The 22088-nt window shown below is 33.2% G+C and overlaps 2 protein-coding genes across 3 annotated transcripts; both read left to right on the forward strand.

Annotated features, from left to right (window-relative positions):
* The first annotated feature begins 967 nt into the window (after positions 1 to 967).
* On the forward strand, positions 968 to 4833 carry LOC140881582 (ruBisCO large subunit-binding protein subunit alpha). The gene is made up of 8 exons (XM_073287004.1): positions 968 to 1123; positions 1214 to 1403; positions 1896 to 2017; positions 2184 to 2391; positions 2507 to 2652; positions 2737 to 3043; positions 3316 to 3767; positions 4235 to 4833. Exons 1-8 carry the CDS (start codon positions 1067 to 1069, stop codon positions 4538 to 4540), a joined length of 1788 nt encoding a protein of 595 aa, XP_073143105.1. The 5' UTR covers positions 968 to 1066; the 3' UTR covers positions 4541 to 4833.
* Positions 4834 to 12663: 7830 nt separating this feature from the next.
* LOC140881111 (P-loop NTPase domain-containing protein LPA1 homolog 2-like) lies at positions 12664 to 20104 on the forward strand. 2 transcript variants are annotated; one of them, XM_073286157.1, is made up of 8 exons: positions 12664 to 13073; positions 13227 to 13395; positions 14292 to 14605; positions 16930 to 17011; positions 17553 to 17966; positions 18072 to 18815; positions 19003 to 19110; positions 19454 to 20104. In XM_073286157.1, exons 2-8 carry the CDS (start codon positions 13237 to 13239, stop codon positions 19814 to 19816), a joined length of 2184 nt encoding a protein of 727 aa, XP_073142258.1. In that variant the 5' UTR covers positions 12664 to 13073; positions 13227 to 13236; the 3' UTR covers positions 19817 to 20104. The 2 variants fall into 2 exon arrangements, with proteins under 2 accessions (XP_073142258.1, XP_073142259.1); XM_073286158.1 differs by lacking the exons at positions 12664 to 13073; positions 13227 to 13395 and adding an exon at positions 13440 to 13688.
* The last annotated feature ends 1984 nt before the right edge of the window (positions 20105 to 22088 follow it).

Genomic DNA, 22088 nt, shown 5'->3' on the forward strand with positions numbered 1-22088 from the left:
AAAAAAAAAAATTTAAAATTTTTTTTCTCTAAAAATCGGTTTTTAGAAAAAAAAAATTAAAATAAATTTTTTTAAAAAAAACTAAATATTTTTAGTTATTCGAATAATTTTTTGGAAAAAATTAATGGTTAAATCAAATATTTGTGATTTAATACTTCGAAAAATATATTTGAAAATAACTACACTTAGAACAAAAAAAATTGCTAACGTTTTTAATTTCAATAATAATAATTTATGAATTTATAAAAATAATGTAATATATAATGCAAATATGTGTATATATAATATAATAAAATAACTTCATTAATTTTTAATTATTTCTATTTCAAAAATCAATATTTTTTAAAATCACTAAATCAATACATTTTTCAAGTTGAATCCATAATTCAAGTATGTTTGAATAATTAGATAAGTAATTAAACCAATTATGTTTTTTTTAAAGAACGAATGATGACTTTTGTTCTTTCAGTTTTTCAATAAAATTAATTTTATGGGCACACAATATTGATATACATATTAATTGATTGGTAAAAAAATTCAAATTCAAAAAAAAAAAAGCAAAAAAAAAATCGGTTTTTCGGTTCGGTTAACCGCGAAAAAAATCGAACCGAATTTTCAGTTCGGTTTTCGGTTCGAACCGAATTTTCGATTTCGGCTCGGATCGGGCGGTTATCCGAACCGTGAACACCCACCGGTAAATCAAAGTAAATAGCAATGAAAAATCCGTGTACTACAAGTTCATTCGAAAAAATATTGATAAATAAAATCAAATTTCTAACTATTTATAATAATAAAAAAAAAAATACATATTCCACCATCCTTTAGACGCGCACACAAGCAGTGACAAGCTCAATCAGCCTTACATTTTGATTGATATCACAGTGAGCGAGACTAGTGGCCCAAGTAATATTTGGACTATGCGGAAACTTCTGGAAGTCGCTGGCTCTCTATAAGCCCTAGTTGCGATTTTTAACTCTCAACTAACACTCTACGCCCCCTTCCTTCCTTATCCACAGTTTCAGCACCCAAATCCCACCTAAACCCAGTTTCACATTTTCCCCAGAAAATGGCTTCAGCTAATGCCATATCTACCGCCTCGCTCCTCCCTTCTCCTTCCAAACAGGTATCTCTTTCTTGGGTTTGTCTCAGATTTTCTTGTTTTACTCGGTTTTGTGTTGTTTTATGCATCTAAATTTCTGGGTTTCTGTTACAGGGTGGATTGAAGAGCCGCAAAGTGAGCCAGTTACAGCAGGGGCAGAAGTTCGGGAAAAATCAGACCAAGAATCGGTTTGTGGTCAGAGCCAATGCTAAGGAAATTGCGTTTGATCAGAAGTCAAGGGCTGCTATGCAGGCTGGTATCGATAAGCTTGCTGATGCCGTTGGTCTTACTCTCGGACCCAGGGGTAATTTTTGTAAATAAAAAATAAAATTGCTTAATATGTGCAATAAAATCGAATTTGTAGTGGTTGGATGTAAATTTGCTCGGAATTATTCATGAGCAGCTGCTGTCTGTTATTCTATTTTCATGTGTCTTGGTTAGATGGTTTGAATGGATGAGTGGAAAATCATGCAGTTTGATATTTATATGGTTAATTGAGTTGTCTTGATACGATTGGAGATTAATTGGTTTTCATTCTCAATCTGTTTACCAGTTGTTTGGCTAGCGAGTAATTTTGGTTAGCTGATAATCTTGTATTTCGCTTGCTATATATTTATATTGTGCTTTGGTTGATGAAGAGGGATGAATTACTCTGGATGTTTTTAGATTCCTATGGTTAGAAATTTATAGTTATTGTAGATTGATATTGTTTATGGACCAGTCCATCTATTTAATGCATTTGCTATTGTCATGCATCTGATGCTTGTTTATTTTTTGTCTGTCCAATGTTACGCAGGAAGAAATGTTGTACTGGATGAATACGGTGCACCAAAGGTGGTCAATGATGGTGTGACAATTGCTCGAGCCATAGAATTGCCTGATGCTATGGAAAATGCTGGTGCTGCTTTGATTAGGGAGGTATGCTTTCCCAATGTTTTCTCTCCAGCACATGAATACGATGGAACTTCATTGCTTTCTGTGAATTAATAGTTATTTTTAATACTCTTGATTGTGTTTTCTGTATGTTTCCCCTTGTATCATTTTCGATTAATCGTGGTGTTGAAGCTTGATATTGTTTTTGAAGGTTGCTAGCAAGACCAACGATTCTGCTGGTGATGGGACAACCACAGCTTCCATTCTTGCACGCGAAATTATCAAACTTGGCCTTTTAAGTGTTACCTCTGGGGCAAATCCAGTTTCATTGAAGAAAGGCATTGATAAAACTGTGCAGGGTTTGGTTGATGAGCTTGAGAAAAAAGCCAGGCCCATTAAGGGTCGTGATGATATCAAAGGTATTAACCTCCGCTGATAAATTCTGCAATTTAGCATGTCTAATTTTTAAAATGGTGATTGGTGACGGACCCCCATGGCTTTGATATTGAAAATTTAACCGGGTGGATATTGCAGCCATTGCCACTATCTCTGCCGGAAATGATGATACCATTGGGTTGATGATTGCTGATGCTGTTGACAAGGTTGGACCAGACGGTGTATTATCCATCGAGTCATCATCTTCCTTTGAAACTACAGTTGACGTAGAAGAAGGAATGGAGGTCTGTTTGTGCATAAAGATTTTCTTTTTCTTTGCATCTGCTTGTATGCTCACCTTTTCATAATGTATTATTTGTTGTTTACAGATTGATCGAGGATATATCTCCCCACAATTTGTCACCAACCCAGAGAAGCTGCTTGTTGAATTTGAGAATGCAAGAATATTAGTCACGGACCAGAAGATTTCTGCGATCAAGGATATCATTCCCTTGCTTGAGAAGACTACTCAGTTGCGAGCTCCTTTGCTCATCATTGCTGAAGACGTCACTGGAGAAGCTTTGGCAACTCTTGTTGTAAACAAACTTCGGGGTATTCTGAATGTTGCTGCCATAAAAGCTCCGGGTTTTGGAGAAAGGAGGAAAGCACTTCTTCAAGATATTGCCATCTTGACAGGTAAAGCCAATTTTTCAGAAAAACTCCTGCTTGATGATTCTTACATATGATAAATATATGCCAACAAGTAACCGACCCTCAATAATCTTGGCGAGGAGTGAAAGAAAGAAGGTTTATTGGGCAATTTTTTGGGAAATGAATGAGAGCATCGATTAATTACCAAGTTATACTAATTTTTTATCAATGCACTACAGTGTCTTAATCCTGGGTTTTGGTAGTATATATGGCTTTGAGAATATGTTCAACTATTACATTTATATTTCGAATTTCAGGGGCTGAATATCAAGCTACTGATTTGGCCTTGTTTGTGGAAAACACTGATGTGGATCAGTTGGGTATAGCAAGAAAGATAACCATCAGCAAAGATTCCACCACCATCATTGCTGATGCAGCATCCAAAGATGAGCTGCAGGCTAGGATTGCTCAGCTTAAAAAGGAACTGTCAGAAACAGAGTCGGTTTATGATTCTGAGAAACTTGCTGAAAGAATTGCAAAATTATCTGGTGGGGTTGCTGTAATCAAGGTTGGTGCAGCAACTGAGACAGAGCTCGAGGACCGCAAGCTTCGTATCGAGGATGCCAAAAATGCAACGTTTGCTGCTATTGAGGAAGGCATTGTGCCAGGAGGCGGTGCTGCATTAGTGCACCTCTCAACTGTTGTTCCAACCATTAAGGAGAAAATTGAAGATGCAGAGGAGAGATTGGGTGCCGATATAATTCAAAAGGTATGAAGTGTTTTGATCTTCCATTTTACTTGCTACAAGCCTACAACCTATTATTAGCTAGTACCTTTTATTCTTCTCAATTGGTTCTGTTCCTCTTTTCCTTGAGTATAAAGGATAAATAGTTATACTAAAATAGGATAATCCAAAGAAAAAGAATGGATGGACTGAAATGAAGTTGATTCGCCCAAGCAATTGAAAAATATAGCCTAGAATCAGATAGACAGTGTTAAAATCATTATGTCTTTGATATGTTTTATCGTGATATAGTTATCATGCAAATTTTGTGTCAGTCAGAAATGTTATAGATTATATAAAAGGTGGTGTTTGTTTTCTAAATTGAGAGAAATTAACAAGAGATTTAGGCCCCGCTGAGCAGTATTAAATCGTATGGACACTGTGTACCATCAATTTGGTGTTTTTAAATGTGAAGGTTTTAACATTGATGATATGACATCTTGTGATTGCAGGCACTAGTTGCACCAGCCTTGTTGATTGCCCAAAATGCTGGGGTCGAAGGTGAGGTGGTCGTAGAGAAATTGAAGGCCAGCGAGTGGGAGTTTGGCTACAATGCAATGACTGACAAGTATGAGAACTTGGTAGAAGCTGGAGTTATCGACCCCGCTAAGGTAACAAGATGTGCACTGCAAAATGCTGCTTCGGTCGCTGGAATGGTGCTTACCACACAAGCCATAGTTGTGGAGAAAGCTAAGCCAAAGACGCCTCTAGCTGCTGGCGCTGGTGCCCCGTCGGGTATGGGCACCTACTCAGTGTGATCAAGCATCGTTTAGCTTTTCTCGTAGGAATTTTGGAAGCATCTACCATCTGGTCCAGCGGTTCTCGGTGGTAGATGGAGTGAGAGCAGTAGACAAAAAAGGGTTTCTTTTTCTCTACTTCATCTGTTTCTTGAATTCTAGGAATTGTTTCTTGCCGAGAATCCGAATGTTAAAGCCTTAAGATAATAAATTACTGTATCATTTATCTTGTTCATCCTATACTTGTCGAGTATACTGACTCGATTCCTCAGGCGGCGTTAGGCTTGAATTAAAAATAAGTGGCTTGTATTCTATGTCTATTCTTCGTTACAGTATGTATGCAGAGCTGGAAATCTTGGGGCTATAGACTTAGAAAAGTCGATCCTATTACACGATGAGCACTATCGGTCAGATTGGCGTGACAAAGCTTGATTTTTTTTTTTACTGGATAAAAATTATATTGATTCTCGAGGTCGAGATGATTGGGAGTAAAATTGAGTTTGGGTATTACATATCCAGAAAGTGGAGGATTGCGCGAATTTTTCTTTGATCCGTCTCATGTTTTGCTTTATCACCGTTGCTGCGGTGACAGGTTGATCATAATATTCGGAGCTGAAATTCTAATGAGCGGTTCATTGAGCAGTGTGTAAATCAGAAGTGTTAAGCAACAACACGAGTGATACAATTATGTCGATATGTTCTGCTTGAGTTTGGTATGTCTACGGTTTTGATGATGACAGGGTATAATATCGGTTCAGTTTTAAATGATTGACCTTTCTTTCGATTCAGTCTTATATATTCTAACGTTCTTCGTTTCGTTCCAAATGTTTCCTAAAAAAATATTCGATTTGGTTCTTCCGTTACATTGTTAGTTAAAACTAACGGTACACAACTCTTTAAAAGCCCAAAATCCAAATCACAAAGCTCTAATTTGTGCAGATGGATTTCATCTTTATCGCTCACAAATTTTTTTTTAATTTCAATTTCTTCTTTGCCTCTTGGAACAAAATTGACGATTGTGTTTAGCAGATATGTATCTCTGACTTTCTTGTAGATAGAATTTGTTCGGATTAACGACTCTTCAATGAATTTAGTATCGGATAATGCTTCAATGTCACTAATTCTTTTCAAGATCATTTGGTTAAAAATCATATAACCAAGCCTACAATATCAAGAAGTAACTTTCATTGCGGAGCTAAAATACAGAAAAATCGATTTTTAAAAACAGTCCTGTGTACAAATTTTCACACATTGTAGTAGACAATGGTCTCCGTATGTCCAATCCAAGGAGAAAAAAAATGTGAGAAGAAGTTGGAAATACACAAACGTGCTTTTGTGAAATAAGCATTAGCACCATCTCGTTCGTTTCAGAAAAATAGACTTTTTCTCTTCGGTGATGAACTGATGGTGTTTCCAGAAAGAAAGAAAATGTCGGAAAATGGAATTAAGGCTTTATGATTTGGATTTTGTGTTTTAAATTAGCGTGCCACGGTTAATTTTAACAAGCAAAGTGATGGAAAGACTAAATCGGACAATTTTTTGGTAACATTTGAGACGAAATCGGAAAAGTTGAAACAAGCAAAGTGATGGAAAGACTAAATCGGATAATTTTTTGGTAACATTTGAGACGAAATCGGAAAAGTTGAAACATTTAAGATCGAACTGAGATGATAGTAAAATACTTATGACTGAACTGAGATTTTTCCTACAACAACCCAATTTTAAGTTTTACTTTGAAACAGATGCAATCATGCAAATCATATGTTATAATAGGGATAAAAATATATCACATTTGATATAAAATTCTATCATGATTACTATTGAAAATGCTTAAATTGATATAAAATATATTTTTAAAAAATTTCTTGAATTCCTAAAAAAAACACTTGAATTTCGTTTATTAAAACAAGCCAAGATTTGAAATCACGGATTTAAAATATATAATTTTGAATCAACCAATCCAAACAGAACCTAATCGATTCTTTATCGGACAAAGCATTTTGACTTATTTCAAATCGATTCTTTATGGGACAACGTATTTTGACTTATTTAATTAACTTTGCGTTCAAATTCCCCCAATTTTAAATAATAAGGAAATTGTTTTTTTAGTCTTATATGTTTGTGATTTTGGTCATCTATATTTTCAGATTTCAGTTTTAGTTCGCTATCTTTATTTTTTTGGTAATTTTGGTCCTTTTTCTGATGGCGCTGATGTGATACCAATACGATGCTGATGTGAAGATGACGTGTCAAGTGCCACGTAAGCCTTTTCGAATAAAAAAAACTAAAATTATCAAAAAAACAAAACATGCAGGACTAAAATTAAAATATAAAAACATATAGAACCAGGACTAAAATTAAAATATAAAAACATATAAAACCAAAATCGCAAAATGATAAATATAAAAGATGAAAATTACATTTTTCCCTAAATAATATTATCTCATTAATCGCGCGAAAGGTTTTGAGTGATTCAAGACCATATGTTATGAGTCTTGTGACCATTACTTTTGAATTTACAAAACATTTACAAATAGCCAATTAGCCGTGCTACAACGCTTACATTAGACCAATATAAGCATGTCGTTGATTCAATTTAACGGATATATATATTTTATAAAAACACGAGCAATGTGCGTTGCTTTGTACTTTACTCTAAACCTCCGACTACCGAAGTTACGAATTTTTTTTTTATAATAAACTTCCATTGCAGATAATCTAAAAGAACGAGAGTATAAATGATATCTATATCTATATATACCATTGAGACATGTATAATAGTCATTTTGGTATGTAGTGTCATGTTAAATATTTTTGTCCAAAATATCCTTACCATATAACTATAGTTTATTTTTCAAAATAAAATAAATATTAATAAATTAATGATTATTAAATAAAAATTATATAATCTTATTATATTTCATATAAAAAATTATTATATACAATATATGTTAGATAAAATCTAATCTATATGTACACATCACGTGCATATGTTAAATAGTTTAAGAATGATTAAGAGATGTAAACTAACCACTCCAATTAATATTACAGATATCCTCCAAACGAAGGTGAGGACTGAGGAAAGATTGATAAATTAAATTAGAAAAAAAAAAAGAAAATTAAAAAAGAAAATAAGAAGAAATCTTAATCCGCGTGCCGGCTGGAATGTGAGGGACACGACTTTTTAGCTAGTGTTCACATTTCTCGTCCATTTTTATATTTATTATTTATGAGATGCATTTTAAATTATAATGAACGGCCTAAATATTTCTATATATGAGGAATCGGGTTCGTAAATAATATTCGTATACAAATTAAACTAATAAAAAAATTTAAGGAATTTAATCATAAGTAATATTTCGGGCGGAAAAATTATTTTCGAGAGAATGGAATATTTTTCACCACAGAAAGTATGCTTTTCTAATTTTTTTTATTATCTATAAGTAGTTTGTATTTTTAAATCGACAATTCAAATTAATTCATGTGTGTGTAAAATTGACTTTTTTTTTTGTCATGATATTCTTCACTAATTAATATTAATCATGTGGTGCGTACATATATTCCTTTTACATATATCATTTAAACTAGTATGTACTCGGACGCAAACGTTTCGTGACTTCTACTATCCATTTGTTTTAACTGAAAATAAAAATAAAAATAATAAATAGTGAAATAAAAAATGACATTTTTTAAATAAACATCCATAAAAGGAGAAAAAATATAGTAAAAGTGACATTTTCGTAAATAAGTAGTTATCACAAAATAAAATGGTGTTTTGGTAATTAAATATATATATTAAATGACAAAATAAAGAGGAGTTGAACATACCAACTTATCAACCTCTCGACTTTAATAAAATACTAACGATAAAAGCACAATCAATTGCGTGTGTGATATAATATATGAATATTTTATGAGTTTTTATTTATGGAATAATATATTATTTAATAGTTGAAAATTAATTATTAGAGAGAAAATAAAAATTAATATGCTCATATAATCAAATTGATTTCAGATATACGTGTGAAATTAATAATAGAAACAAACATTATGCAGATTGGTTAAAAAAAAGATGGAAGAGGTAATTGATAAGTGAGAAGAAAAAAGTTGAAGAAAAGATGGATATGGAAGTGTGAAATTTGCCAAAATTTTACATAACCAAAGCAATACAGTGAGAAAATAAGGTACAATTAGAATAATGACATATCAAAAAATAATTATTGTAAGACACTCAACCTTTATCAAATAGAATAGGTATATAATATAATAGAATAGATAATGTTCAAAGTCTACGTACATTCAAATAATATTTTAACTAAGTTATAGAATTAAAAAAATATTAGAAATTATTAAATAATTTGAAACATAACACAACGTCATGAAATACTATTTCTTCCCATTTTACTTCGATATATATATTTAGTATTTCTCTTTCCTGTTTAAAAAAAAAAAGTATTTATCTTTCCAAAGGAATCTTAAACTTTTTTATTTTTATTTTAGGTGAGGCCGGATCTTAAACAATTCGAACGTATATATACGTGTTTTTTAAACACGTTGTATGTTATTATCTTTCCCACCAATTTAGAAGTTGTCTTTATGCAGATATCCAAACTATTTCAAATAGACAAGAAATCGACCCTTTCCAAAGTCTTGAAATTCACACTAATCTTTAATGGGAATATAATATGTCACGTGTAAGAATCGTAATTATTTTGTTCTTTTTTTCCCAATTTTCAACAATATATATGAAGTAATGAAACCAAAAATTTAAAAAAATACTGGATTTACTCAGTATTTATCAGAAGTTCAGAACGTTGCAATGAATGAAACCTTGGATCTCTCCCATTTGAGAAGAGGTTGGTCCAATCAGAGTAAGTTCATATGCTTCTTTTTTTTTTCTTTTTCTTTTTTCCCGATACGTGTCATATGCTTGTAGCATTGTGTTTTGTTTCTAATTTTTAGTTTGTTTCATCAAATTTTGGAATGATGACATATAGTTTCCTCACATTGAGAGATAAAGGTAATATAATAATATAAAAATTATTGATGAGAATTTCACCATTCATCATACAAAAATCAATATATATCTAAACTTTAATTTAATACTAATGTTTTACGCATGCATTGCATGTTTGTACAATTTTTTTTAATTAAATTTGATTTATATTAAAATATAGGTAATATCATATGTTGCAATTTTGTATTTTGGCCACACCAACCTACAAACTCTTTTGTCTCTATTATCCCAAATTCTATTATAGAATAGAATAGAAAGATATTGTGATAGTGATATAGATATATAGATGTAAAAATAAATTAATTAGTAAATAATAAAAATATCTACTAAATACCCAACAAAAATACATAATTGAGAAAGTAGGGGTAAATGACCTCTTTGTTTTTATTATTATCATTTTTTAAAAAAACTATGATATTAAGTGTGATGTCACACTAAATTGATACGTTGGTGTGACCTCTTTGTTTTTATTTTTTTTAATTACAATTATTATTTAATAAAAATAGATTGTACAGGCACGTACCGTGTATGCAAAAAATTGATTATATAAGCATGCACGCAACACGTGCAATTCGATACTAGTATATATAATTATTGTGAAGCAATCTCACGAGTTAATTTTGTGGAACAATTCTCTTATTTGATTACTCATATAAAAATATTATTTTTTTATTGTAAATATTGGTTGGATGGATAAAGCTACGTGATATCTCACATATCTATACCTATATATTAAGTAAGAAAACCTGATGGTCTCTTGGTAGGGTTTCCCAATAAAATAAAAATTAAAAATTAAAACAAAAAAAAAAACCATTCCCTTCACTATTTCAATTTTTTTCCCTCCATAATGATTTATTTTTTTCTTTTTAATTTAATTACTTCTTTTCTTTTCACCTCATCTTTTGTATTTATTATATAATACAATCATTTTAATTGACAATTTTAATTAAAATATAATTTTATTATAAAAATAAATTATCTAGCACGCAATGCATGTAACAAGTCGCTAGTACATATTATATGTATATAGTCAAATTTATAAATTTAACAACATTATTTCTTTACTAATAATAATAATCTATTTATCAACTAAGTTTTGAAAAATATACAACTATTTTTTTAATAAATTATTAAATAAAAAATAAAATAATAATTTTTCTCGTTAAATTACTTTCTAGTTATTTTTCCTGATCCACGTAAAAACAAAAAAAAACCAAATTAATCAATATATTTGAGAGCAAATGAATATAATATAAACGAAAATAACTCTGCAATATGTTGCAGCAACATTCAAGAAGTCTCCCATTTGGATGCAAGTTTGTTGAACCTTTTGCAAAAAGGAGAAAAGAAGAAAGAAAAAGGAATTTGATCTTTCTTCGAAAATAAAGTGAAAAGTTAAGACTTTTAAAACAAATCTGCCATGCTAAAGAAAATTTCAAAATCCAATCTCATAACTAGGAGAGCTTTTACAAATACTTATACACACTTTAAAGAGTATCCATTTAATGAAATTTTAGTCATTGAATCATTTAACATATTATGTTAATTTCCATTAAAATTTGAAAAATTCACACGATATAAATATATCTGAATGTCAAGACGAGTCATGAGAAAACCGCTCTTGATAAAGAATAAACTGAGGTCTAACTCAGGTAGCTTTTATCAATGCCCCTAAGCCTTTGAAAAATCAAAATCCTGAAATTATTGAACAGTCCTTTTCCATCGCTCTATTCCTTCCATGTGAATTTTTTTGGATAGAATATCTATACAATCGATTTTGAAAAGATTTTTTAGTTTTAAATGGGAGAACTTACTGTATTTAAAACTTTTTGATAGTAAATAAACAATAGTTTCAAAAAAGATAGTAAATAAACAATTAAAGGTCAAAATCCTGTCTTTGAGTTACAAGATACTATGATAGCGTTTGGAAGAACTTATTAAAAACACTTTTCAGCTTTTTCGTTAATAAAAATTGAATTTTTTTTTAAAATTTTGTTAACAAAAATTTGAGAATGTTTCCTAAAAGCTTTCTCAAACAATACCTATATATATAACAAAATAAATATATTTTTGAAACATGTGAAAACTTATTACCAGAACTAGAATTTTGACCATATCAAATGATATGATTTCCGTAATAATTAAATCTTATGCAATTTTTATATTTATACATTTTCAAAAAATGCCTACGAGATAATATCATTTCTTGATTTTATATGACAGATATCTTATTTGAACCGATCTTTAAAAAAATATTATTTTTGTTAAAAATATTATTTTTTATTACAAATATATGTTGAATCAACTTGTTTTACAGATATAAAATTGTAAAACGGTATCACAAAAAACTTACTCACTATTATGTAGAGATGTCAAAATGGGTTGACGGGGCGGGCCAGCCCACAACCCGTCGCAACCCACCATTAGGCGGGGCGACCCATCTTTAAGGTGGGTTGAGAAAACTTCATCCCAACTCACTTATTTTAAGTCGCGGGACGGGCCAACCTGGCGAGCTTACGTGTAAATTGGTGGGTTTTGGCGGTCCAACCCGCAACCCATTATTAGGCGGGGCGGTGCGGGCCGACTCACTTTTTAGGCGGATTGAAAAATTGTCAACCCAACCCACCTTTTTTGTATGGCGGGACGAGCCAACCCGACGGATCTAACACAAATTGACATCTCTACTATGATGTTTACTAGTATCCAAACGCACGTGTTGCGTGCCTTCTATTGTCTATTTTTTTAACTGACAATAAAATAAAATAAAATAATAAATAGTGAAATTAAAAAATGACATTTTTTGTAAATAAATATTCATGAAATGACAAAAAATATAATAAAAATCGCATATTCGTAATTACATAACCATTGAAGGGCAAAAATCAAAAGTATGTCCATACCAAAAGACCACTTGCTTTTACATAATATATAATGATAGATGTACACATGAAAACATATTTTGTTTTAACTTCGCATGGTATAATTTGTTATTGTATAGATTTTTGTTTTAGCAAAGTTGGTAATATATTACCGAAAAAGAAGATGTGAGTAATCGCCAGGAAAATGTAAAATGAAAATAAAAAATATTTAAATATTTTAAATAAAAAACAAATAGGAACTTTATATATTGGGATTTTGTGTGCTATAAAAAGCAGGAGGTCCTATGTTCTATAGTACAGTATGAGAAAAACCCACCCATCTTAAAGTAAATTACAATCTGTGCCACTCTCCTCCTCCTTTGCTATAAATAACCGTCGCCGGGTCCCAGCGGTTTCCGTGTACAAATCTGACCCGATTCGGCAAATTCATTGTGTTGCCCGGCCTGCTGTGTAGGGAGCTGGTGTCTTTGACCCCTTTGAACGCAGAAGCTGGTATTCACCCAAGCAAATGCCGTTGAAAATGGACGGATCGATCCGAGAACTGCATCGTTTCGCCTCTGCTTCGCTCCTGAGTTTCGTTTTTCGTGCTTTAGCTCCGACTGTTGCTGCTTCAGCTTCTTGAAACCCTAGCCGGAGACTCTGGATTTACCTTGATAAGGTTTGGATCCCTTGTTTTTTTTACAAACATGCATTGTGGTTTTGTGATTGTGTATGATCTGTCTTTTCGTTGATTTTGAATTTTGAGTGCTGTTTTTTTTAAAAAATTTATTTTGGGGATGTGTTGACTTCTGTTTGCATGCGGATTAAATAGGTTCGGGGGAATGGCGGTGGCGGAGGGGGTCACGAAGCTGCTGTACGTTGTAGTGGTGGACGATGATGCGGTCGTCGTGAAGAAGGATTTGCCGTCGTTTCGGTACACGCGTTCTGTTTTACAGAGTTCTCTGCAGCTCATGGGTTGCAAGGCTCGGCATTCCTTTAAGGTTATTTATGTATTTTTATTTACAAATTTTATTTTAAAGGATAAATTATAAAAAGAGACGTGCTTCCGGTTTTAACTTTCCTTTGAAAGTTCGCCGGACCTCTGTTATGCATGTGTGTTTTTGGACACATGCATGACTTTTAAGATGTGAAGTGTGAACCGCGTGTTTCGTGTCTTTCACCCTTTTCGCGTGTGATGATCGAATGGAAATTGTGATGAAAAGAAAAATATTGATTTTCAGATATAGGAATTAGGAACAGTACTCAGGCATTTTTGCCTGTTAGTTTACCCAATGTAACATTTTACATTCGTAAACACTCGATATGCAATTTACGAGTCTTTTGTTTGTGGATCTGAAAATGGGCGTGCTTTGTCATCATTGTATTTTAGGTTTATAAATTCCTGCCGTGGTTTTTGTGATTGTTGTACATTTCTTCAGAAAAGCTCATGATATGGTTCTTAAAGTAGTGAACCAATGATGTACATCTTGGGCTTATGCTGTTCGATGTGTTGTTTTAGAATATTCAAGAATGATTCATGTGTCATGGGGATCTATAGCTGTGTTTGTACCATTCTCGTAAAAGGACGCAACTGCCAGATCTCTTACCATTTTGATCAGTTGAAATCTTTATTGGATTGTTTATTTATTTGTAGCAGTAGTGTGTCTGTAATTTGATTCAAACTCGCAATAAGTTGCTTTATTTTCTAAACAGATGTGTAAGATATATTAGATTTTGGACACCTTGAATTTGCTAGCAGAAATTCATTCTTTTCTCAATAGGAAATGATTTTATCTGTGCTGTCCAAGCATGGACATCTTGGTGTTCTTGCGCCTATCCCTTACCTAATTTCTTGAGTTTTTTTGGTTTGTAGCTCTGACCTTTCTAATTTGTTCAGGTTAGTCAAAGGGTATTTGAAATGATGAGGCAGGAAAGGTCGGCTGATAAGTTGGCTTCAGCTTTTGTAGATATATCCCTTGAGGATGCTAAAATATATCCTCGTAGGGAGACAGGACATGGCGCTCCTAAGGCAAACTCTGATCAGTTAGCTCTAGAGGAAGATAATGGCAAAAGGGAACCATTTGAATTGTACAAAAGACGCACCACAGTGGTGGTTAGAAGAAGTTTTTTTCTAAATGTTGTTTGTGGTGCTCTTTCTGAGTACAAGTATGTGGGGCTGAATCAAAGGGCTGATTTAATATTAGCTTGCAGGTACTGTTTCCATTTTGTGACATCTTAAACTAAATATGATATTTTAGGTTCCAGTTGAAATGGGATGACTATTTGTGTAAGAGAGTCTTTGTACACCGTCTTAACTTTGATTTTTGGTGTTTCACTTGAGTTGCAATTCTCTCCTTTTCAAATTGTTCTTTAGCCTCCTGTTCATGTTCATTTGCTTCATCACTGATGCACAAGCTCAATCAACTGCCTATCAATTTAATTCATGTCTTATTATCTTTTCTAAGCGCATTCAGTATTTCGAAGGAGCCTGTGCTGTCAGCATAACCTAGATTTATTCTGAAATCCCAAGAGAGTTCTGAACATGGTATAATGTGCGATCATACTAAAAAAATTGGTAAAAAAATTGGTTGCCTATGTCCTCTGAGTTCTTTTCTTTGTTTCACCTTTCAATGTGCCAATACGTTCTTATTCCCCTTTCAGTTTCTTTCTGAACTTCTGCAATGTTGGGTATTCATACAGATTCTGAAACCACTTTTTAGCTTGATTGTATGTTATCTTTTCGTGGAAATATTCTGGGTTTGACTAAGCGAATATTTTCTACTCTTATTATTATGATTTTGCAAACTATTGAATTATTATTGATAATAAACACGGGTTAATTGGTGGATTTAGTACTGAACATGGAAATATATTGAGATCACAGATGATCTTTCTCTTGTAGTGTGGCTCTTTGCTTTATGTAGTAAAAAACTAATTGTTCCTTAAGAAGATGTTCACTCAATTGTAATTAAATAGAAAAGCTAAGAGCAGAACGACAGTTCCTTCTAGTGACTGCTGTGTACCTCATTGCAAGAGAATCTATCGCATCTTTTACTTTCCGAATTTTTTTTTTCCTGTATTCCTCGCTGGTGCTTTCTTCTCCTGTCCAGTTGTCCTACCCGTGAACCTAGAAAGTGGGTGGTATCTACAGATTGTGTGGAGCCAGTTTTAGTATATGAATTTTCCTTTTTCTTTTTAACAAAGAAAATGTGGTTTGGATCAACTAAAAGAAATACCGAGGGGCAATTTTGCATTCAGGTATTGAAATGGACATTGAAAAATCTGTGATTCAATATACGTATATGGTTCTCGCTCAGCAGTGTTGTGGTTTTATACGTATACCGCATTTCCTACTAGGAGTCGAGATATGCCGATTTTGGAAACATGAAATTGCTATGATTTCTGAAGTTGGGATTCCTGGAACTACCTCCGTCCCAGATATATAGACTGCATTTCCTTTTTGGTTGTCCAAATGTATATTTCATTTTTTACCTTAATATTTTTTTTCTTGTTTTTTACTACCCCTGTTAATCAAGTATTGGAAATATGTGCAATCATTCCTTGAATAAATTAAACAAAGATAAAATAGGAAATTTGTTTATAAAATTTGCTTTTCCAATGATATTTTTTATCCGTGTGACAAACAAACCTATATATTTGGGACGGTATGTATTAACTTCGGTGGACATTACCAATATGTTGTCCATTCCGTAACCTTGTGTATCATCACACAGACATTGAACTAAATTTACTTTCAAACGCCTATCATAATCCCTATTTCCCAACTCAATTTACTAAAATTTTAACTTTCTCCTGTCTTCTGTATAAATTTTTTTCCTAATCCATCTTGTTTGTAACTTCGTATCTGGCATAATATTTGATCCAGTATATTTTGTATTTTAATAAATAATAATAGTGCTTCCGAGATTGATACATATCAGCTTAAGAATTTTATGTGTCTCTGCGTGTACTTGCACAAGTCAAAAACTTTTTTAGATGTGATTTCCTTGCAGTGAAATTTTATGATTCTTCTTCATTTAGATTTTTAGTGGCATACTTTATTAGCCAAGTCCAAGTCACTGGGAACAAGGGGGAAAATTTTGTGGGGTGTTTTAGTGCATTGCGTTTGTTGGATTGTGTGGCTAGAAAGAAACAGAAGGATCTTTGAAGATGAAGAAGATTCGATTGAAGAAAGTTGGGACAAGATTAAGTTGAGCGGATCAACTTGGTTACATAATATAGAAGAATTTTCAACCTTTTGCAATTTCAGATTTGTATAGGGATTGGAGCTTAGCATTGAGCTAGATTAACTTTGAACCTCTTTTGAGGATTAGTGGATCACTGGTCCACACTTTGTATTTTAATCCTTTTAATTATTAATAATATTTGTGTTTCTGATAAAAAAAAAAAAAAACAATGTTACAATAACTTTTAAATATTTACTGTGCTCTGTTATTTTGTTTTGTTTTGTTTTTTTAAAGAAACTTTTAAAGCTACATGTTCTGTTTTATTCTGAGTGTTTGTGCTGATTTCAGAATTCGAGAAAGAAAGGAATCTGTGACGGTGTTACTGTGTGGTACCAGTGGCTGTGGAAAATCTACCTTATCTGCCTTACTGGTACGTCCCTTGTTGCCTGGAGTTTGGTTTCTGGTTAAGTTTCTTTTATTTTGTTTTCTTTTCATTTTTAGCATCTGTGCTTCCGCAAGTTTTTGAACTTCTAGTGTCACAGACTCACAGTTGTATGAACACTGAGTCGAGTTGATAAATCAATGTCTTTTTACAAGTTCTGTTAATCTTTCGTGACACAGTCTCTCTCATCAAATTGGCTGTTTAGAAAATATTTTCATGAGTATTGAGTATAACATAATGTGAGATACGCACATACATGCTTTTATGGCAGTCAAGTAACATTCCGTTTTACCTCAGCTGTAATGTGAGTTGTGAAAATGTTATAAGTGAGTTTTAAGTGTTAAGAAAATAATGGTTCTTGCACATCTGTTTCCAAGCCTACTTATCACAATCCTATCTTATTTATATTTTATGACCTTAATTTAGTTATAATGCATTAATTTCTTTACCATGTATGGATGGTTGCTCTACCAATACCAAAGTTAGGTGTGCTCCTTTTCATTTGTTAGGTTGTACACTATTCTTTCAGGGAAGCAGGTTGGGAATTACGACTGTTATATCTACTGATTCGATTCGGCATATGATGAGGAGCTTTGTTGGTGAAAAACAAAATCCACTGCTGTGGGCATCAACCTATCATGCCGGGGAACATTTAGACCCAGTAGCTGTTGCAGAAGCGAAGGCCAAAAAGAAAGCAAATAAATCAGCTGGCGTTTCAGCTGCCTCAGTTGGCAAGGATGACACCTCTAGTATTCTAAAGACTGGAAAATCCGAAGGAAATATTTCCGCCAGGGATGTTATGAGTCAGAAGCAGATGGCAGTTGAAGGATTCAAGGCGCAGAGTGAGATGGTGATTGATAGCCTTGATCGATTGATTACTGCATGGGAAGAACGGAAAGAATCTGTAGTGGTGGAGGGTGTTCACTTAAGTCTCAATTTTGTGGTAATAGTTTTTGCTATGCATTAATTCTAGAAAATTTGTGCGTAGACATGCCATGTCTTTTACATTAGAGGCCAGATTTGATTATGATTCAACTTTGCCATGCAGATGGGGCTCATGAAGAAACACCCTTCAATTATACCCTTTATGATTTATATTTCAAATGAAGAGAAGCACCTCGAAAGATTTGCTGTTCGTGCTAAGTACATGACACTAGATCCTGCAAAAAACAAGTATGTCAAGTATATACGAAATATCAGAACAATCCAAGATTATCTATGCAATCGGGCAGATAAACATTTGGTGCCAAAAATAAACAACACTAATGTAGATAAAAGTGTAGCAGCCATTCATGCGACAGTTTTCAGCTGCCTAAGAAGGCGGGAAGCAGGAGAGCAGCTTTATGATCCAATCACAAACACAGTAATTATTGTTGACGAGGAGTACAGGAATCAGTGTACTGCCAATTCCTTGAGTTCTAAAGGAATGTTTCAGCTGATCCAAAGGCAAGGTTCTAGTAGACATTTGATGGCACTTTTGAATGATGATGGTTCTGTGGCGAAGGCATGGCCAGTTGACATGACAGGTGACCATGGCAAGCCCTTTATTGGTCGCTCCACTGGGAATGGAATTGGAACTCCTGTGTATGGGCCGCTGCAGATTGGAAAAGCAGAACCAGTCAACCTCCAGTTTGGTCACTTTGGTATTAGTGCTTGGCCAAGTGATACTGGGGGCACAAGTCATGCAAGTAGCATAGATGAATCAAGAGGTGAGCTGACTGACAATGGCAGTAGATACTATTCATCCTGTTGCAGCTCACCGAGGATGTTGTCTGATGGCCCTGCCAAGGAAGTAAGTTATAACATCAACTACAAAGCGAACTTAAACAGTGAAGTTGGCTAATAATTTGAAATTTTGAACATAAATTTTCAAACATAAATATGTTTCCAACAGGGTGGGGCATGGAAGATTCAACCTATGGTTCCTGCCTGGTCTAATCGCGCTCGTTTTTCCTTTTTTCCCTTTCTCCTTTTCACAGCTCAAAGAAGAACTGTCCGTTGATGGTAGTGAGGAAGATCTTGAGGAACCACCTGAAGCAGACAGTGACGAAGATTTTAGTGATACACAGAAACAGCTCCAAGAAGAGGTAGGAATATGTAGTCGGAAAATTTTTACTTTACAATTTACATTCAATAGATCCTCCGCGTTAATTTTGTGATACGTGGCAAGTTAAGCACGTTGAGAGTGTTTGCAACCTAAAAAAAGGGATTATTGATTTTTCGTTCACAATTTAGGATCACTTTTTTAAGAGGTTGTGAACACTTGCTTAATATGGCAAAGTTAAGCACTTAATATTGCCATTTATAAGCTTCATAAATGTTAACTTATCTTGTTTTTGCAATTTGGATGTGGATTCATTGTTTTTGGGCCGTTGTGTTTTCTATTTTGTTAGTTGAAAAGAGTTTCTCATTGCATGCTATTTATCTCAGTTGGAAGGGTCTGTGGATGAAGGATCGACGAAATCAGACGAGGAGTATGATGATCTTGCTATGCAGGACATTCCAGAAAGTGGTTACGCCTCAGATGATGATGAAGAATTTGTCAGTAAAACGGATTCACACAAAATGGTGTTCTCTGCTTTAGGAGACCAAACAAACGATGAGATGAAAATCGAATCCCTATCTGAGTCACTGAAGCATGCGACTCTCGCATCTCCTGTCAGAGATAATACCAAGAGGAGAGTACCGCCTCCTTCCTTGGGCCATAGATTTAGGAAACGGTCGCTCAGCATCCCTTTATTTGGGAAGCGTGCAGCATCGACTACAACCACTAATGAACCGCTTCGAAGGTAATGGTGCGGTTTTCTTGTCTACAACCACTAATGAACCGCTTCGAAGGTAATGGTGCGGTTTTCTTGGGTTTCATAGCTTCGAGGCATCGTTAAGACATTGTCATTTGACATAGCTAATTTGTTTCTGGAGTTGGGCGTTTTGTTACCGTTGTTTAGCACCAAGGACAGATCTCTCGGGCTGTTGAATTTAGAGATTTCATAGGCAAAATTTTTTTTCCTTTGGGGAAGATGTGGGATGTAAATATTGTGGGTACAGTGTTTGTTTACTGAATAAAAAAAGTTCAGAATCTCAGGCTCGTGTATACATCTCAAATCATTTTTCAAAAATACATCAAATTTCCGTCCCTTCCCCATATATGCCAACACTTTTAAAAAGATTTTCAAATACCGCTTAATGCATGGTATCTTTGGGTACCATAGATGAAAATGCAATGAGACATACATTTTTATTCATGTTTGTCTTATTTTTTGATTACTTAATTTTATCTCATTGTCCAAGAAGTTATTGCATATGGGTTGTGGATGCGACATCATTCTTAGTCGTTATGATGTAGGAATGATTGATTTTATGTGTGTTAAATTTTACAAATATAGTTATTTTTTCTACAATTGTTTGCAATTAATCATGACAATTCTATTCGTTAATCATGACAATTCTATTATCATATTTTTATTACATTTATATACATCTTTTATTCATATCAACCATAACATTTGTATCATACAATATCTTTTTCATAGTTCTATCTATGATTCTACCACGGGCTTACCAAACTGCGGACTTCCAAATTTGAATATCACAATTTAGTGGCTATTGTTATTTATTGAGACATAGATAATAATTAACACGGAGAGCTGTCAAATTGGGTTGATCCAATCCAACCATTAAAAAATGGTGGTTGGGTTGTATTAGTGACGTTTTTTTAAAGAATTTTTAAAATTATATTATAATAATTATTTTAATATTATTTATTTTTTGAGAATTTTTAAAATTATATTATAATTAGTATTTCTAATGTTTTATGTATGGTTAATAAGTTTTGAATGGTTTATATTATTTAAATATTTTATACATGTTTAAGAAACTTTAAAAAATTTATATGATTTTTATACGTAGCTGATTAAATTTAAGATGATTAATAAATTTTTAAATATATATCATTTATAATTGTGTATATATGATTACCGTGCTTGTAACCCAACTCGTCTCGGAAGATTTCACTCTATTTGTATAGACACTGCTTTGATAGTGCATCTAGAAATTTATGAATATATATGGGGTCCACTGAAAAAATAGTGGATCCCACATGTATTGTTAAATCTTCACCTTTAGATCTTTCCTGAGACAGTGGTCTCACGTATCCACCAATTGGCGGAGACTCGAGTTTGAGTTCTTCTCTCTCCTTGTAATAAAAAAATATATATGATTTTTTTTCTTTTTTTATATTTTTTTATTTATTTTTTTGAATTTTTTGACAGATTGATCCGCTTAACCTGCAGTCCATGACTAGTTGGGTTAAGGTTTTTTCATCAACCAGTCCAAATTGACAAGCCTATGTTAAAAGGGTTGAGTAGATGCTACCCACCACGTCACCCGCAGGGCACTACCCTGCGGGTAGCATCTACTCAACCCTTTAACATAGTTTAGTACATGCCGCCCGCAGGGTACTACCCTGCGGGTGATGTGTAACCTCATGATTGGTCAAAATTAGTGGGACCAATCATGAGATTACACATCATCCGCAGGATAGTACCCTACGGGCGGCATGTACTAAACCATGCTAAAGTGCTGATAATAAAATGACACTCACATTTTAAATAACAAATAAACAAACATAGAAGTGCTATGATAAATATGACATACTTTATCCGTTTTCTGCACAGCTCATAATGATAATCAGAACGCTAAATGCATATACACAGAACACGTTCAACTATACAAAATTTTCACCCATTAACGTATATACGTAGCTTGAGTATTTGTACCTTTTTTTTTGCATAATTAAATTAGTATTTATCAATTCTTTATTTTTTGATACAATGTATATGTGTGTGTGTGTGTGGAGAATAATGTATGGTAATTTTTTTTGCATATAATGTATGATAAATTTTTTTTTTTTGAAGCCAATATCAAACATTCGTAAACTTGCTTCATTAATTATTTTCCCCAAAATTCGGGCCTAGTTGATTTGGGCTTTAGCCCATAATTTTTTATTCCCTTCGGCGGTTTGGCGGGAGTTCAAAACACAACAGGAGATTACCTTAGAGAAAAA

The sequence above is a fragment of the Henckelia pumila genome, chromosome 2 (genome assembly GCF_033568475.1).
Source record: "Henckelia pumila isolate YLH828 chromosome 2, ASM3356847v2, whole genome shotgun sequence".
In the NCBI taxonomy this organism is placed as follows: Eukaryota; Viridiplantae; Streptophyta; class Magnoliopsida; order Lamiales; family Gesneriaceae; genus Henckelia; species Henckelia pumila.

What these genes read in the sequence shown, in the direction of transcription:
- LOC140881111 (XM_073286157.1), top strand. Translation starts at nt 13,237, where the DNA reads ATGGCGGTGGCGGAGGGGGTCACGAAGCTGCTGTACGTTGTAGTGGTG. An exon ending in AGGCTCGGCATTCCTTTAAG is followed by an intron (nt 13,396 to 14,291) that starts GTTATTTATGTA and finishes TAATTTGTTCAG; the next exon opens with GTTAGTCAAAGGGTATTTGA. An exon ending in ACTTAAGTCTCAATTTTGTG is followed by an intron (nt 17,967 to 18,071) that starts GTAATAGTTTTT and finishes TTTGCCATGCAG; the next exon opens with ATGGGGCTCATGAAGAAACA.
- LOC140881582 (XM_073287004.1), top strand. Translation starts at nt 1,067, where the DNA reads ATGGCTTCAGCTAATGCCATATCTACCGCCTCGCTCCTCCCTTCTCCT. An exon ending in TCCCTTCTCCTTCCAAACAG is followed by an intron (nt 1,124 to 1,213) that starts GTATCTCTTTCT and finishes TTTCTGTTACAG; the next exon opens with GGTGGATTGAAGAGCCGCAA. An exon ending in GGGTCGTGATGATATCAAAG is followed by an intron (nt 2,392 to 2,506) that starts GTATTAACCTCC and finishes TGGATATTGCAG; the next exon opens with CCATTGCCACTATCTCTGCC.